The sequence below is a fragment of the Lissotriton vulgaris genome, chromosome 5, assembly GCF_964263255.1.
Source record: "Lissotriton vulgaris chromosome 5, aLisVul1.2, whole genome shotgun sequence".
Lineage (NCBI taxonomy): Eukaryota > Metazoa > Chordata > Amphibia > Caudata > Salamandridae > Lissotriton > Lissotriton vulgaris.
This window is the reverse complement of record NC_141693.1, coordinates 1,314,161,175-1,314,178,998: the sequence shown is the minus strand read 5'-3', so window position 1 is coordinate 1,314,178,998 and position 17,824 is coordinate 1,314,161,175. Positions and strand designations below refer to the sequence as shown.

Here is a 17,824-nt window from a genome sequence, read left to right as displayed (position 1 = left end):
ACCAACTCTCTGCTTGTACAGACGGACAATACGACCACGATGTATTATCTCAACAAGCAGGGGGGTCGAGATCGCGCACCCTGTCTCGGGAGGCGCAAACAATCTGGCACTGGCTTCTGGCCAGAGGATTGACGATAACTGCTACCCATCTACCAGGTGTGCATAATGTTCAGGCGGACGCACTGAGCAGACTGATTCAGGAAAACCACGAATGGGTCATAAACGACGACGTACTAGGAGAAGTCTTCGGAAGGTGGGGGACTCCAGACGTAGATGTGTTCGCCACCGCCGAAAACAGCAAATGCAGAGACTTCGCCTCCAGGTACTACCAGCAAGGGACGCTGGGGAATGCACTCTGGATCAACTGGTCGAACAGCTTTGTTTACGCTTTTCCGCCCATTCCCCTGATTCCAGCGGTGCTCATCAAGTTGTCCTGGTCCAGGGCACTGATGATCCGGATTGCCCCGGAATGGCCCAGGCAGTGGTGGTTCACGGACCTTCTCCAACGGTCTCTCCTTCCGCACATATGGCTGCCGTCCAGGCCGGACCGTCTCACGAAGTTCGGGGGGCAGATGTTGCACCCCAACCTCTCATCCTTGAGTTTGGCGGCATGGCTCCTGAGATAGTGCAATATGGCCATTTGAATGTGCCCGAAGATTGCATGGACATACTGAAGGAGTCTAAGCGACCTTCCACTCGGACTTCTTATGCTTACAAGTGGAAGAGGTTTTGTATCTGGTGTGTGTCCAAGAACTTTGACCCAACGACGTGCAAGGAAGATGTCATCCTTCCTTACCTTCTGCATCTGGCGCGGTCTGGCCTTAATGTTCGTTCCATTAAGGTTCATCTCGCTGCATTGACTGCCTACAGGAAAAGCCCTTCACAGACTTCCTTCTTCCAGATCCCTGTGATCAAAGATTTTTTGGAAGGCTTGAAGAAAGTGTTCCCTCCTGTCAGGCTTCCTTCACCTTCATGGGAATTGAATGTGGTGCTGTCCGGTTTGATGAAGGAGCCTTTTGAACCCATTCATAAGGCTTTGTTGCAGCACCTGTCCTGGAAGGCGGCGTTCCTCGTGGCCATTACATCGGCCCGCAGGGTGAGTGAAATTCAGGCGTTGTGTTGCAATGAACCTTATACTGTGTTTCATGCTGCTAAGGTTGTTATGCGTACTCACCCTAAATTTCTTCCCAAGGTTATTTCTGATTTTCATGTCTACCAGACTATAACTTTGCCTACGTTTTTTCAGAACCCTTCATCTCCAGCGGAAAGGTCTCTACATTCCCTGGATGTTAGGAGGGTGTTAAAATTTTATCTGGATAAGACCAAAGGTATTCGTAGGTCAGACCAATTGTTTATCAATTATGGATCGGTCAGGACGGGTCTTGCGACCTCTAAGCAGTCCATCTCTAGGTGGATTGTGTCCTGCATACAGCTGTGTTACCAGAAAGCTAATAAGATCTTAGGAGGTAAGCCTAAGGCTCATTCCACCAGGGGCAAAGCTGCCACTACAGCCTTGCTCCGTAATGTGCCGATTGCAGAAATTTGCAAGGCCGCCACTTGGAAGTCGGTTCATACCTTTGCTATGCATTACTGTCTGGACACTGATGCCAGGGCAGATGCTCAGGTTGGACAGGCTTCGCTGCGGAATTTGTTCGCACAGTAGTGGTGTTGGTTTCTTTTCTCCACCGCCGCTTTGGTGTGGGGATGGGCTTGCCATTCTATTCACTAGATTATGACTATACACAGAGATCCCCTACTACAGAAGGAGTAGTTTCTTTTCTGTAACTCCAGTTCTGTAGTAGGGGTATCTCTGTTATAGTCATAAGCGCCCGCCCTCCTCCCCGGCGGAGAGATATTCATGTAAGGAATGCTACAGGTCTGGCGTGTTACGCCTTCAAAAAGAACTGAAAGTAAAAGGGACCTGCAGTGCATTCTGGGATACTGTGAAGTTCTGGAAAGTTCTCTTAAAGGCACAGTATCCTGTTTTGAGCCACATAATGGCAGCCTATGGGGCTTGTCTGTCCATGTCTTCCTCTCTATCATTCCAGAGGGTTTCTGCTGAAGGCAAGGGAAATCTGGACAGGCTTTGCTGTTTTGTGGATTTTTGGTGGAATTTCTAGTTGAAGTACTGGACAGTGTGACCTTTTTATAGGCTGCATTAAATGTCTTTAAATTCTCTCCTAAGTGTCTGTGCAGTTCTGCATTTTTTCGACACTTTAAGAGATTATTTTTGATTGCTCCGGGGTCCACGCACATGGGCGGGACTATTCACTAGATTATGACTATAACAGAGATACCCCTACTGCAGAACTGGAGTTACAGAAAAGAAACTACTCCTTCTTTGAAATTGCTCTCTGTCCCTACTAATGCTGTACACATGTAGGGCCCAGGTGCGCCACCTCAGAAGAGCCACCCGCTCCTCGAAAACAAAACAAGGTTAGGCACTGCAGCCCCTCCCCTCGCTATCAGGACAGCAGCAGCTGGCCCCCTCCGCCTTGAAAGCTTGTTTCATCACAGACGGAGGTTAGATCACAGAAGCAAACTGCCCCTCGTAGGGGGCTCTCTATGCGCTCTGTGGCGCATGCTACGCCAGCTTTTCTGGACACGCCTCAAAAGGGAAGGGGCGAGTATGTGCTTTTCCTCCAGTGTTGCGCGCTACAGTTACCACAAACTGCGTTGAAAAACCCAAACCAAAGGGTCAGCAGCCCCACTTTCCGGGCTTGTCTGACTCTAGAGCAATTTGTGTCTGATCAGACTCTAGCGAAGTGAAGAACACCGCACTTTTGTGTGGACCACTCTCTCTTCAAAGTTCTGTACCGCAGACGTGCAGTATATTCACCAGAAAGTATAGCACTCTTAAAGAGGGGAAAAGCTCTCTCCTCTTCAGATGCCAGCACTCACTCGGCCTGTTCAGACAAAACAGCCCCTTGTTATCCTCCTAAATCTCCACAGGAGGATAGGTAGGAGGTTATGGACCGGGAAAGAGGACAGGAATGCATTTGTTCTATGTGTCCCATGTAGGAGACTATGGCTAGCAGTTGCTGCTTGTAGGGCCATGAGATTGCAGCCTCACTAGAAGCCTCAAATATCATCGGGAGACTGAAGCTGTTGGGGCCACTGTCAGCACAATACAGGTGCTGGAACTTCACAAATACAGGCCCACTAATTCAGACTACGAGCTGGCTGATGGGTTGTAATAATTCCCATTTGTGAAGCGCAAACGTAACACCCCTTAAGGTTTCAAGGCGCTGGAGGCCATCGGGGAGATCATGTGAGCTATTACACATGATGCTGAGCTGCCCTTGGGGTCGAACCGTGAGCCCGTGCTCTGGAGTCAGCAGCTCTGGCTGCTTTGCCACACCTCTCTGTGGGTTGAGTAGCCTTGGGATAGGAATGCCACATGCACGTTAAACGGACTTGTGGGGTTTGATGGGTTGAAACACTGAACTGTAGCCGTTTCTTAAAATAGTAAGAACACTTAAGACCTGTACATGTAATTTTATAGAGGCTCAAAACTAAAAAACAGAGTTCAGGAAGCACACACAAGCAGATTAAACAAGCATTGAAAATGCAATAGTTCTCGCCATTGATTAAGTTAAAGCCATTTGCTTTGCTAATGGTATTGTATAGCAAAGCAAATGGATTTAACTTAATGAAAGGCGAGACCTATTGCATTTTAGGTTTCTCCTGGTTTCCACTGCGCAGGCGAAATCTTATGTTAGACAGTACGGGGCTTTGTCCCGCCTCTCTCTTCCATTGGCTAGCTCCATAAATGGAGGCTAGCTATTAGAAGAGATGGTTGTCAATCACTCTTTCCCCCGTCACAAAGCGATTCGTGGGCGTTTCTGGGTCTTTTTTTAAGTCCCGCCCCTTTTTAGGTCTCGGTACTATCCGGTTCATCAGAACCGGAGGTAGCGAGATCTTATGTCTCTTAGAGGGGCTCTTCATCCCGCCTCTAATTTTGGCTCTCTCCCATTGGCTGGCTTCCTAAATGGAGGCCAGCCATTGGAGGAGAGAGCCTTCACTCCAAATAGGCTCCGTTCCTTTCGAATTTGGAGGTGTGTTCGGTGTTCTTCTTTACACTTTTTAGGCACGCCTACTTCTGAACACCGAACACGCCCCCAAATCCGAAAAATCCCTGAAGCTTGAGGCCGCCATTTTTTTTCCTTCGCAGTGAAGGTAAGCCGTTCCTCGCTGTCCTCTTGCGTTTTTCCCCCTGCCTTCTGCTGTCTTCTTGCCTTCTTCCCCCTGCCCGTGTATGTTTCTCACCCCCCTCCCTCCCCGCTGTCCTTGTATGTTTCCCACCCGCTGTCCGTGTATGTTTCCCGCCCCGCTGTCCGTGTATGTTTCCCGCCCTGCTGTCCCTGTATGTTTCCCCACCCCGCCCCGATATCCGTGTATGTTTCCCCACCCCGCCCCTCTGTCCGTGTATGTTTCCCGCCCCCCTCCCGCTGTCAGTGTCCTGTGCGCTCTTGTTTGTCCCGTCCGATTTGTTATCGTCACCATCCCGTTGTCCCCCCCCCCTCCGCAGCTCTCCTCTGTCCCGTTCTCCCCCCTCCCTCCGCCCGCAGCTCTCCTCCGTCCCGAAACGTGAATAACATTTGTGCAACCCTCAGATAAACAATGAGCCTGAGCAACAGAGGCGTGAGTCAAGATGTACAAGGGCAATACGAGTGGCAGGTTCTCCGGTCAATGGGGCAATTACAAGCACCAGACCAGGAAATGCGGCTCTCGTGCAAAAAACAAGCTTTAGCAGAAATCTTTATGCAACTTCTTGCAGTAGTGGCTGTCCCGCTTTGTTATCGTCACTATAATTTTTTGTTTGTCCTGTGTTTTTTTCACCATCCCGTCGTGTATGTTCCCCTTTTCCCGGTGTGTCCGTGTCCTGTGCGCTCTTGTTTTTCCCGTCCGATTTGTTATCGTCACCATCCCGTTGTCCACCCTCCCTCCGCCCGCAGCTCTCCTCCGTCCCGAAACGTGAATAACATTTGTGCAACCCTCAGATAAACAATAAGCCTGAGCAACAGAGGCGTGAGTCAAGATGTACAAGGGCGATACGAGTGGCAGGTTCTCCGGTCAATGGGGCAATTGCAAGCACCAGACCAGGAAATGCGGCTCTCGTGCGAAAAACAAGCTTTAGCAGAAATCTTTATGCAACTTCTTGGATGGAATGCACGTTCTAGGCATTACATGATTTTCTCCTCGCACAAACACGCGGTGAGTCACAGGTGTAGTACAGGTTTGCAGACAGGCTCTGAGTGGCGGGTTGTTGTGGTCTGACTGCGTGTTTGTATGTTTCCAGTGAGACTTTGCCGCAGGCCAGGCTCAGGGAAGCATATCCTATTGTTACGAGGCTGCCATCCCGTTGTGTATGTCTCCCTCCGATTGCAGTAGTGGCTGTCCCGCTTTTTTTTTGCTTAAATTTTTTGTTTGTCCCGTGTTTTTGTCACCATCCCGTCGTGTATGTTCCCCTTTTCCCGGTGTGTCCGTGTCCTGTGCGCTCCGATTGCAGTATAGTGGCTGTCCCGCTTTATCGTCACCATCCCGTTTTGTATGTCTTCCTCCGATTGCAGTAGTGGCTGTCCTGCTTTTTTTATCATGAAGCTGAACTTGTAAACGGATTTAACCATGCTTCAATGTACACATTACGGTGCCATTGTAGTGTGCAAGATGATTATGTCCAGAATGTACTAAAGATATTCAAGCGGTGAAAACGTTTTTTAATGCATATTTACCGATATGCTGCATTGACACACACGACGTGCTATATTTCAGTATGCATAAATATTTACTCATGGAAGTACTCATGGGACTCTTGACAGTTGTAGCACCTTGGAAGAATACATTATTCTTTATGCATTTCAAGAAAGATGAAAGTGTCAGTAAAACTTGGGCATAAATCGAAAAATGTCGTACTTTGCTTGTGAAACTAGACAAAAAGAGGGAAGGGCTGATTAGTAGCTTATAAATCATATTTATTTAATTAACTTACTTTATGAGGTGTTTGACAACTTACACCAGAACGTTTAATTGGCATTTCTCGTTGTAGATGGCACACTTGGATGGTATTAATTGTATCGACTCTGAACAGATGACAGGCTGAGGCGGCTCTGTTGGATTCGAATCTGTAACCTAAGGGTCCAAGACAGATTCCCCTGGCAGGCTCCCAGCTTCCAGAGCTGTCTACCCGATATATGGGAAGAATGCAATAGGTCACAGCATAAGAATGTAGAAAAGGGAAGGGGCCTATTCCTCCAATAAAATCGGACAGCTATCTGTGAAGGAGAAACCTTGCTGTGATAAGGCTTTCTGTCCTGAAGGCCAGAGCCTCCCTTCATCTTCTCAGAGGGATGTCTCTGTTCACTGACATTTTCCAGATAAGCGAAGTTCTCTGGATGCAAGGGCATCCTTATATCAGGAATGAGGTCCTTGTACAACGATTTGAATTATGCCCTATGCTTGCTCAGTGGGTTGATGCACCTGCTTTAGAGTTTTAGGTGCAACTTGCAGTTCACACTACCTCACTCTATATCTACTTCACTCTTCCACAAAACAAAAATAACTACATCACTACTCAAATTATATCTATAAAACTATCTCACTCTCTCTCTCACTAACTCTCTCCATAACATCACTCTATTTCAATATCACTCTCACTACCTAACTATAACACAAGTCACTCACTCAAAAAATAACTACAACACTCTCTCGCTGACTCACTCTCTATCTCACTAGCTCACAAGTTCACTCTCTCTCTCTCTCCAACTCACTACATCACTCTATCTCACTAACTCTCTCTCTTTCTATCTCACTAAGTCACTTTCACTCTCTCTTACACTACCTCAATCCTTCTCTATCTCACTACGTCACAACATCACTCATTGTTTCTATCTCACAACCATCAAAAAACACTCTCCATCACTAACTCACTCTTTCACTACCTCACTCTCTCTGTCTCACTACCTCACTCTATCTACCTCACTCTCTCTCACTACCTCACTCTCTCTTTCTATCTCACTAAGTCACTTTCACTCTCTTTCACTACCTCACTCTCTCTCTATCTCACTACCTCACAAACTCACTCACTGTTTCTATCTCACTACCTCAGAACATCCCTATACCTCACTCTTTCCCTACATCACTTTCAGTCTCTCACTACCTCACTCTCTATCTACCTATCTCTCACTACATAACTCTCTAATCCACTCTATCTCACTACCTCACTATCTCACAACTTCTCTCTCTCAAAACATCACTACCGCACTCTCACTACCTCACTCTCTAGCTCACAACCTCACAACATCACTCTCTTTCTCTAACTCACTACCTCAATCATTCTCTATCTCACTACCTCACTTCTATCTCACTAACTCACTTTCACTCTCTTTCACTATCTCTTTCTCTATCTCACAACATCACTCTATGCTTATATCTCACGACCTCACAACATCACTCTCCCTCACTACCTCACTCTTTACTACCTCACTCTCTATCTCACTGCCTCATTCTCTCTCACTCTCTCTCTATTTCAATACCTCACTCGCTCTCTCTATCTCACTACCTCACTCTCAGTCTGCTAATGCAATAGGTATCACATATGCAAAAAATAAAGCTAATGCCGATACAAATAACAATGCCATTTATTTAGGGATACAAAAAAAGATAAAAAAATAATAAGCAATTCCAATAGCTCTACCTATAATATTGCCGAGACCGTTGCATTGTAAATGCTTGTTTGTCCTGGCATTCGGTGAATGTGGTTGGCTCTCCCAACTGGCGAACGATCTCCTCCCTGCCCGTACCCTTGTTAGGTTTCGCCTGGCCGTAGCACTGCACAGCAGTGCTCGCGCAGGCGAAATCTTTTAATCTACAGTATGGGGCTTTGTCCCGCCCCTCTCTTCCATTGGCTAGCTCCATAAATGGAGGCTAACCATTGGAAGAGATGGTTGTCAATTACTCTTTCCCCCGTCACAACGCGATTCGGGGGCGTTTCCGTGTCTTTTTTTTAAGTCCCGCCCCACACACCCTCTCTCTTGTTTTTCAGTGTGAAGGGCAGGCTCTGAGATGCATTGGAATTCTCAAATGCTCGGAGTGCAGCAAAGAAACCGAAAATAATAATTAAGCCGATGTCACGGAGACGTGATAATTTAAGAGATCACCGGACCGGAGTCCCGTCGACTGGCAGCAAAGCTTGGAGGCGTTCAGACAGTAAGAGTCGCACCGGTGTGGAAGGGAAGAGAAACGGAAGAATCTCTCCGACCCCCCCCCCCCCCCCCGGTCTGTGTTTCGTTGTTGACACCCCCGGGGAGAAGCGCCTTCGCTGCCTCTGTGGGAGGCGCTCTGGGACACTTGTATATATTATTAGAACAAAGTCCACGACGAAACACGTGTTGGCTGCATCCTGAAGAAATTATGTACTAACTGGAATGAATATGAATTTGAAGAAAATAAATTTGGTTGGATAATCATTTCCGGAATATCGTTACTTTGATTTTGGAAACTGGACTGTGGAAACTGTGCCAATTAAGACTTGAATGAACTAAACATCCTTATAATTTACTTTCTTTATATTGTTATTTGAGTGCTCGGGAGGGAATCTCTTTAACCGATTTACAAGAAGACTATTTAACTTAACCCTGGATTTTGTTGAGTGCCCTGTTATCTGTTGGTTTCCAACCTCGCTTTCAGTGCTTTTATGTGTGGTTGCAGAAAGCAAGGCTAAGCCTTTATAGGAGTGTTCAAAGTTGGGGTTGTCACTCCTAGAGAACATTTATTATAAAAAAATGTAAACCGATGCTGCGGTTTCCAGTGCCTATTCTGAAGAATATGGTTATAAAAGCCACAGGTTATAATTGTTCCGAAGGAGTATGTGTCTTCTGCACTATGATTTGCTCCCCCGCCCCCGGGAATTGTTAAATCATTGTGGCCAAACACAGCATTTTACAGCAAAATATTGTACTGTAAATGCATCTACAGAACGCTACGTGCTTCTGGCTAGGTGACTGCTTGCTTCCTCATGAAATTGACTTTAACATAGAAAGTACAGATAGTTAAATCGACTTACTATACAATTTTGAACTGTGAAAAATTTACCCTCAGATAATAGCTTTCCATTTTTAAGTCTCGCCTGACCCAGCGCATGCGCTGGACTGCCGAGACTTTTAGTAAGGGCTTTAAAAAGTGCTACCATGGCCGGCCTACAGCTTGCGTGCATGTGCGCGGGCGCCCGCTTACGAGCAGAGGCGCCATATGGCTTTCCTCGTCATGCTCATTAAGCGCATCGTTCGCTGCCCTTGATCGCAATCATTTTCACTTTTGCTGCCACTTTGCTGTTCTCAGTGAGCCAGTATTTTCACGGCCGCTTTTCCTTTGTATTTGGTGTTTATTTAAATACTAGCACTCTTTGACATTGGGAAGACAGATTTGGACAGTAGATGAATAATGTTACTTTGGCTGTCCTTTACTGGTTTGTGTACATTCATATTTAATAGTACTGGTGTTGTCTTTCATGCACGCTGAAGAGGGTGACAATCAAATTGGATGCGAGTCTCATGAACCACACAATGTTGCAAAACACTTGACCATAAACCTCGGGTCTAAGCTTCCTGTTCTTTAAATTAGGTATCCAACAGCCAGATAAATTATTAACTAATACATTTTTATGCCAGAATTTCTACGGAACCAAATGCCTTTCCATTCCCAACCTCGGGCAAGAATAATTTAAATAACATCAGTATCCCCATTACGGTTGTGGAAATTGATAATAAAAAAAAACAACTGCCTGTCAATGGGACGAGACGCTTCAGAAAACTTTTATGATTAAAAAATTCACTTTCGGGGAGGAGCCAAGATGGCGACCTGAACGGACGTGTGGTCGCTCGGCTCCGCCGGCTCTGGAGACCTGCGCTACATCCTGACTGCTATCCTGTGGTTTCTTTCGCCTGGAATGTGCGGGACACGGAGCCGATCCTGACGGTGTCCTTTTGACTTCTCCGCCCGCCCGGAGTCGTGAGCTCTGGGCGGCTCGTCTCTGCCCCGGGTCTCCGCCCGCTCCTCGGCGCCTGCCGGACCTCGCATGCCCCGAGGCGAATACTCTGCTGCGGCGGCTGCCTACAACACGGGCGCGCTTTCACCCGTCTGCTGCTTGCCATACCTGCGTTCTCAGCCCTGCCGAGATCCCGCGGAGCAGCGCCGGCACGAATGCTAGAGGGCTCGCACGGTTCTCTTTGTTTGTGGCCGCCATGTTGTCGGTCGGACTTCTTCATTGCTGTGCTGGCTGCCGGTGAGCTCCTCACGGCCCTATCCGCCTGCCTCACTGCCGGCTGTTCTCTGCTCCCGCGGCACACAGGAGGGGGTACAGTTTGTTGCAGGGGCAACATCTACTTCCTGATCGGGGCCCGAGGCCCCCGTTTCTCCCCCTCCTGGTACCCCGTGGACTGCTGACAAGATGGCGATGCCTGATCACCAGCGCTGTGGAGATGGCACGGTGCCCTCCTCCTGGGGAGGTGAGTGCACCTTTGCGCAGAGGACCGTAGTTGACTCTTCCTCCATGAATAAAGAACCACGTGATGCACAGCCGGAATGCACCCTCAGGGACGTGATGAATATCTTGGGTGAGGTGCGATTGGAGATGCGGCACACCTACACTGTGCTGGTTAAGACACTGGATACATGTATCACTGCTGAGAGCCGAATGCAGGGGGTTCACCCCCGACAAGAGCCGGGACTGACTTTGTTGCAGCTTGTCAGCCCATCACTATCTCCTGTTGCTACTGTGTCGATCGAGAGAACCATTGCTGGGGCTTCTGAAGATTTGTTGCCGCCAGTCGAATCTGTTGCTGCTACAATGTCTCCCCTTTGTTCTTCGACTAACTGCCTGCCTCGTGCACCAGTCTCGCTGAGCTGCTCATTGCTAGCTTGTTCTCCTGCCCTGTCCCCTGCTCCTTCTTTGAACGGTCTCATTTTATCCTTCCGTGACTTTTGTCGCTTGTATGTCTTGGAAGGGCATTTTCCTATGGGACTACTATCTACGAGGGACGGGCGATGCTTCCTCTGCGGTGGTGCACCTCCCCCATCCTCGAGGCGGCCATGTTTCTTTGTCGACACAGACTGCATCAGACTGCCAAGTTGGTTGGGTGACAGAATGTATCCTAGATCGGGCCAGGGTTAGGCGATACCCTCGCTGCATCAATATAATGGCGGGTGGAGGCAAGGAGAGACTTGGTTTGTGTATACGACGCTGCGTTTTATTTTCTGACTCTCCCCAATGGCTAGATTTCTGGTGAAGTTATCCGTTAATTGATATTGGGGTGCAGAAAGTTTAATGTGCCGGCGGTGTCCGAGCGTGTACGATGTGGTCCTCCTCCTCCAATGTTCTTTCATGGGAGTCCAGGGATAGACTTTTCTCCTTGCTCCCTCCATCACTGGTGAATTTTTCTTTTCTTTTTTCCTTCTTTCCTTTCGCTACTTCTCTTCTCTTTCTAAATTTCGGGTTTTTTGGGGCGACAGACACTCTGCTGGGGGGGGGGGCAGGCCGTAGCCTCTGCATGTGTGTAGGGTGGGGGGTTATATTTAGTTTTAGTTCATTTTCTATGGTGCCTACGTATGACCTTCTTTTATGATTTTTTCTTTTTCTGTCCTGAGTCTGCGATAGGGGTTTAGGGGGTGCGGGTAGTACTAGGTGTGGTTCGTAAATGCTAGCTGACTCTCCTGATGTTATGTACTGAACTGCCGATTTGATGAGGGGTTCCTTATTACTGTTGTTACTTTTTGGTGCTGCCTGCCCATGTGGTGAAGTAAATGTACGGACTCAGTACTCCTTGGTTCTATTCTTCACTGATTTATCTTTACACTAAAAATCTTAAAATCTTAACCTCACTGCTCCTTCCCCTAGCGGCAGGATTCTGCTCAGTGTAACTGCTGTTAATTGACGCTATATTACCTGCTGGCGCTGGGGGACCGTATAGTTTGCTTCTGTGCATAAACGTATTGTGGCCGGCCTGACGGTTGTAGGCCCGTATTTGTACCATCCTTACTGCACAATAAAGGTTTTCAAAAAATTAAAAAAAAAAAAAAAAAATCACTTTCCTTTTAGGAGCCATGCACTGAGGTATCAAATTATGACAGTGTTTTATCAGCTCTCTGAAAATACCAGCACTCTACTTCTGTGTATACAGAGGTTCTGTTTATGAATGCACTGTGTTTAGGCTAGCTTGTAGCTTTCTGATGGGGATTTTGTATATGGCACCACTTTGTTATGCCAGATTTGTGATTATAAGAGTGTGCATGATGTATCATTGTTCCAGCTGTACTATTGCTCTTTAACTTACTTTTGTTTCTGAGGCAGTGTCTTGAAAACCTCTTTGGTAAACTTACTTTTAGCATTGACGCCATTTTCACAAAACATTGTTGTGCAGAAAAACAGAATATACTAGCAGTCCTGTTCCTAGGTTAATCAGCACAACAGCTCAATCTGACCTCTTCTTGACCACATCATGGGATTCTTAGTCGATCATTGTATCTCACTATGCCTCAGTTCCTGTCTTTGCAATCATTGTGAGCATAATCCATGTGCTCTGTCAAAGTCTGGACATTTACGTTTTACAACTGTATAAACTGCCAAGTTTTGTTAGTCAACATGTTATAGGTCTGATTATTAAATCTATTTATAAATGGAAGTTTGACTTACACACGCAAAGTTGAGCTTGCTTACATGCAGAATTTCATGTGGACAAATATACTCTCTGGGGGTGCAAGTAGACGATAACTGGTAGTTTCAGGGCTTGAATCCTCTGTGAGGTTGTGTACACCCCCCTAACTGACGCATTTATGTAACCAACTCCTCTCCAACCTGTTCCCACCCCAGAAAAGGTCTTAACTATTCTCATGACAAAAACTGGAGTAAAACGTCTTCCAGGATGGGATGGGCCTCCCCTCAACCCCTCTCAAAAAAACTTATGGGATGCACGGAAAAAAGTTTTTAACAAGTAGATTTGTGCTTACTTGGCAGTTTTTCACATGAGCAAATATAAAGATTGCTAAGAGTAAACCTAGAACCTTGCAACTGTGGCAGGTTTCTACGTCTACCTCTGTAAAGTCCCAAATCTTCTCCCATGCTATGTCATAGACTTGCCGGTCACTTTACATAAATACTGGGCACCTAATTAATTTTTTTTATTCGTTAGCCGTAATGGTGTGACTATCACTCTATTATTTTTTCTAAAAATATTGGCATGCATCAAATAGATTTCAATAAATTATATTTAATGTTGTTCTTTAAAATTGCACGATTGTTTAGCAAAATTGTTTATCTTTTGTCCATTTTTGTGTGTGTTTTTTTTTTCCAAGTTGCAGATTTTTTCTCTACATTTTATTTGAGATCCATCAATCGAAAACCAGGCCTGCTTTCTTCAACATGTATTTAAAGAGTATCAGGGTGCAATAAAAATGGCCATAAATTATTACATTTTGCAAACATGTATACATTTTTATATTTGAAACACTGCCAGTTATTTAAACTAAGCTTTCAGCTCTCTACATTTTGTTAATGCTATCACCCTAACAGTAAAGGTATGCATTTAACTTTACTGTGCTACCGCAAACTGGCAGCCAAGAGGTTTGAACCCACTTTTTCGATTTACTATTACCTTGGATGTTGTTTCTGTAGGCAGCAGTTTATTTAAGGACAAACGATCTGGTTCAGGAGTGATACTGTTTCCCAGAGGTGGTGTCTTGAGACCAAGAGAGAGGCTGAATATAATCTAAACAAGCATTGGCATAGCCAATAGGTCTCGCCTTTGGGACCTTATCAGTGCTTAGTTATCCAGCACAATATCCTTGGTGCAACTACATCAACTGTTGCTTGGCTAAACACTTATAAGATCCCAAAGGCGAGACCTATTGGCTATGCCAATGCTTGTTATTAAGGCCACTATTGCTCTGCCCTCTAATTGCCACCCCCAAACTAGAAATATCAGTTTGGCAGTTAAAATAATCAAGCTCAGATACCGCAGCATATTCCCATTTACATCTTCTTATACCTCTGTATCACCATCTTTGTTCTAATTTAACTCCCATGATCATGTGCTGCCTTGCGTGCCCTGGGGTCCAAATCTTATGCCAGGGATTACCTTCAAGTGCAATGTATGAATGCCACACTGTGTACGAAGGGGGGCACAGTATTCCTCCTCCACATCCTGTATAGCCACTACCACTACATGCCTGGAATGGCTACCATATGTGGGACATCTGTGGGCTCTGTCTGTATCTATGGAAACAGTTAATGGGGATGTTTGTCTGTTTGTAAGCATCTGTGCCAAGCATGGTCTGCTGAATTATTTCTGTCTTCTCTTTAAGCTGATCCAATCTATCACAGGCTGTTCGGTCTCTCAGAATGTGGTCATCGCAATGTCTGGTATCTCCAAGGTCTTTGTGGGAGAAGTCGTGGAGGAAGGTGAGTGACTGGCTCTCTAAAATTCCCATGCAAATAATTTGCAGAGACTGTATTGTCATTGCTTTTGAAGGGAAAGTGAATGTTGGGAAATGAGAGATCAGGCTGAATTGGGCCACATAACCCATTGAACAAGGGATGAGCCAGTAAATATTGTTTTCCTGGACCAGCTAAATTACCATAAAGGATCTCCCTCCTACCACGCACCTCCCTCCACCCTTAAAACTTGGTGTCGCCAGTTCCTTTATAAAGGAATATACAACTTGTGTGTTAACAGAGATTGGCTGATCTATATCATTAATTACTACCTAAGAATAGACTGTATTCTCACTCTTTTAACTGCTGCTGGTAATGTTATTTCATTTGGCCTTTCACATTTTTGGATTTGATAAATGGTTCTTTGTGTCTTTTGAGGGTAACAGATCTGTTCGACTTTGCAAATTTGCGGGTCACTTTGGAAAGGGGAGTGTGTACTTCTTAACTGAAATTAATGTTATTTAACATTAAAATATTTCCCAAATCTTTGTTTTTCCCCAAACTTAATCACCACATTTAGTGGTCGATGTGCCTCTCACTAACTCCCAGCACACGAAACCCGGGACCAGAAGATTCTCTGGAAAATGAAAACTTAAGGTTAAGAAATGTGCTGATAGAGAAAACCTAGTGTAGCTCCTCCTTGAAATGATGCAACGTGTGATAGATTATTGTAGTATTTACTGTTTTAAATACACTAAGCTTGACACAGTTTATTCCTATCTGTTGGTGGAAATTGTTAAAACTACTTGAGAGATGATGAGGTTTATTCTCTTTGCTCATGATTGCTTGTTTTAGGTCTGAATAAACGTTGATGGTTCATTTGAAATCTAATTTTGAGGTAGCCTAAATGATTACAATTAAAGGGCTTCTAATATTCCATTTGCAAGTCAGTACAGTAGACAGATGTTAGGCAAACACTGTAAGAAAATGAATGCATTTAATTTTAGATACTTGTGGCTTTTTTGCATATTGCCTTATGTACCACAGATTAAACCCAACCATATTTCAGATCTCTATACTTTCATAAAGCAATACAAATGCCTAGCACAGTGCAAGATTGGACAGCCTGCATGATTTAGTTAAAATAAAGCTTGTGGGATAACAATAGTAGCATTTGACAGTGGGAGAAAACAGGGTATTAAATAATAATACAGTATGACTTGAGAACAGTAGCACCAGCAACCTAATTTTGGTTGCAAATTGGGTCAGACCACCCATGCACGGCGTTTCAAAACCGAAACACGCACATGTTGATACCAACATTATTGTCAAGCTAAATACAAGTAGAGAGTGTGTAGTCTTTTTTTTTTTTTATAAAATTTTTATTGCAGAAACACAGAAAATACCAGCCTGCAAGGAGCACTTCAGCTGAACCATATTAGGAAGAGTCGTAATGATTAGTATAGTGTCACACGGCCATTCAGCCCACACCCTGGAGGTCGGGCGGCAAGTGTATATCGCACGCTGAAGGCATACCTTCAAGAGCCAGTTTAGGCATTCAAAGTCTTGTCAAACTTCTGCTTTTTTGTACTCCCTCACTGCCCCCCCTCCAATCCATGATACTGTCTCCACTTGGCCCATATTCTGCTGAACTTTTTGGGGCAGCCTCTCGCCTTATAGGTCACCCTTTCTGCTGCCATATAAAGGTCTAGCCCCCGTCTCTATTCCTCAATGTCTGGTGTCTCTGTGGCCCCCCAGTATTTTGCTATGTCTCTTTTGGCTACTACCAGTGCTAGCACCAGAAAAATGAGCAGCGGGCGTGGCCGGTCTACCTCGTTAGTCATGCCCAGTAGGGCCAACTTAGGCTCCAGCGATAGTTCCACCCCTAGGACTTCCCCCAGTTCAGTGAAAATGTGTGACCAGTAGGTTTGTATGTTTGCGCATGCCCATATGGTGTGGTAGAGGTCCCCTTGTTGTTGGCGGCACCGAAGGCAAGCCGGGTCACTTATTTTCCCCATTTTAAGGAGTCGTATTCTATCGAAATACGTTCTGTGGAGCACATTTAACTGAATGAGGCGTAGCCTTGATTTGATCGCTACTTCCCGGGGATGCATGAGGACGATCTCCCAGTCCAGATCTTCCATTACCCCCACATCTGCCTCCCATATGCCCCTAAGTTTTGTCAAGTCACCTAGCAAGATATTAGTCAGAGTTTTGTATGTGAGGGAGACCGCCTGGCCCATTATCTGTTCCTGGAGGAGTCTGCCCTCCAGTGGCGCGTATTCCGGCATTTCCGTGAGCGTGATATTTTGGGCCCTCCAAGCATGTCTCAGCTGTGTGTATTTGAACATTTGTGAGTGGTGCAGTCCAAACTCAGTCTGAAGTGCCTGGAATGACTTCAGTTCTCCCCTTGAGATCACGTCCCTTGTGCTCGATATGCCGATGTCGTCCCACCTTTGGAAGCCCCGCAGCTTACAGAGTTCTTATAGCCATTGGCAGTGCCATAACGGCGTTTGTCTGGTGGGTTTCCCTTCCCATCCCATACGTTTCGTAGCATTGAGCCAAGCTCTCAGTGTGATTACCGTCGCCGGTAGGAGCGACTTCCTCGCCTTACCACCATATAGATAGTATAGTATGTTTTTGGGTGACATTTTGTACCTTTCGAGTGCATATGTCGGGTGGTCCGCCGGAGCATGGATCCAATCGTTTATCGAAGTCAAGTGTTCCGCCCAATAGTAGGCCTCTAGGTTGGGTAGCGAGATTCCCCCACTGTATTAGTGTCGTTGGAGCGTCTGTAGGGCTATCCGCGGTTGCTTTCCTAACCATAGAAAGGTACGAAGATCCGTATGTATCTTCGGTATCGTCGTGGTCGGGAGTGGGTAATATTCATTTTGAAGCGCGTAGAGGAACTTAGGTAAGGTAATCATTTTGTACATCGCCGCCCGTCCCAGAAGGGTGAGCGGCAACTGTTTCCACCTATTCATGTCCAACACTGCATCCCCCATAATCCGTTCTATGTTTTTGGTAAAGGAGAGTTTCCCATCCAGGGTGATATATATGCCCAGGAACTGGAAGACTGCGGCGGTGGTGACCAGTCGCTCAGGCAAGTTCCCCCACTCCTCCCTCCCCTGTGGATCATATATAACTGACTTATGCCAATTTATAGTATGGCCTGCTCTCGCTCCAAAACTGTCTAATTCCCTAAACAACTCCGGCACCGTAATGTCGGGTTTAGTGATGTACAGTAGTACATCGTCAGCATAGAGTGATATTTTTTCTTGCACGGCAACTGAGGCCTCTCGCGAAAAGCCATGTATATCTGGGTTCCGTCTTATATTCAGTGCCAGGATTTCGATGGTTAGTGTGAATAGAAGGGGGAATAACGGGCACCCCTGGCGT

General features: G+C 46.0%; 1 protein-coding gene across 2 annotated transcripts in view; it reads left to right on the top strand.

The window, feature by feature from the left end:
- The window catches only part of TAF11 (TATA-box binding protein associated factor 11), a 338,944-nt gene that overhangs the window by 243,796 nt on the left and 77,324 nt on the right, over positions 1 to 17,824 (top strand). For both annotated transcript variants that reach the window (XM_086923217.1, XM_086923218.1), the window contains exon 5: positions 14,356 to 14,452. In XM_086923217.1, the coding sequence (XP_086779343.1) occupies positions 14,356 to 14,452 (97 nt within the window). The remainder of the gene's footprint in view (positions 1 to 14,355; positions 14,453 to 17,824) is intronic.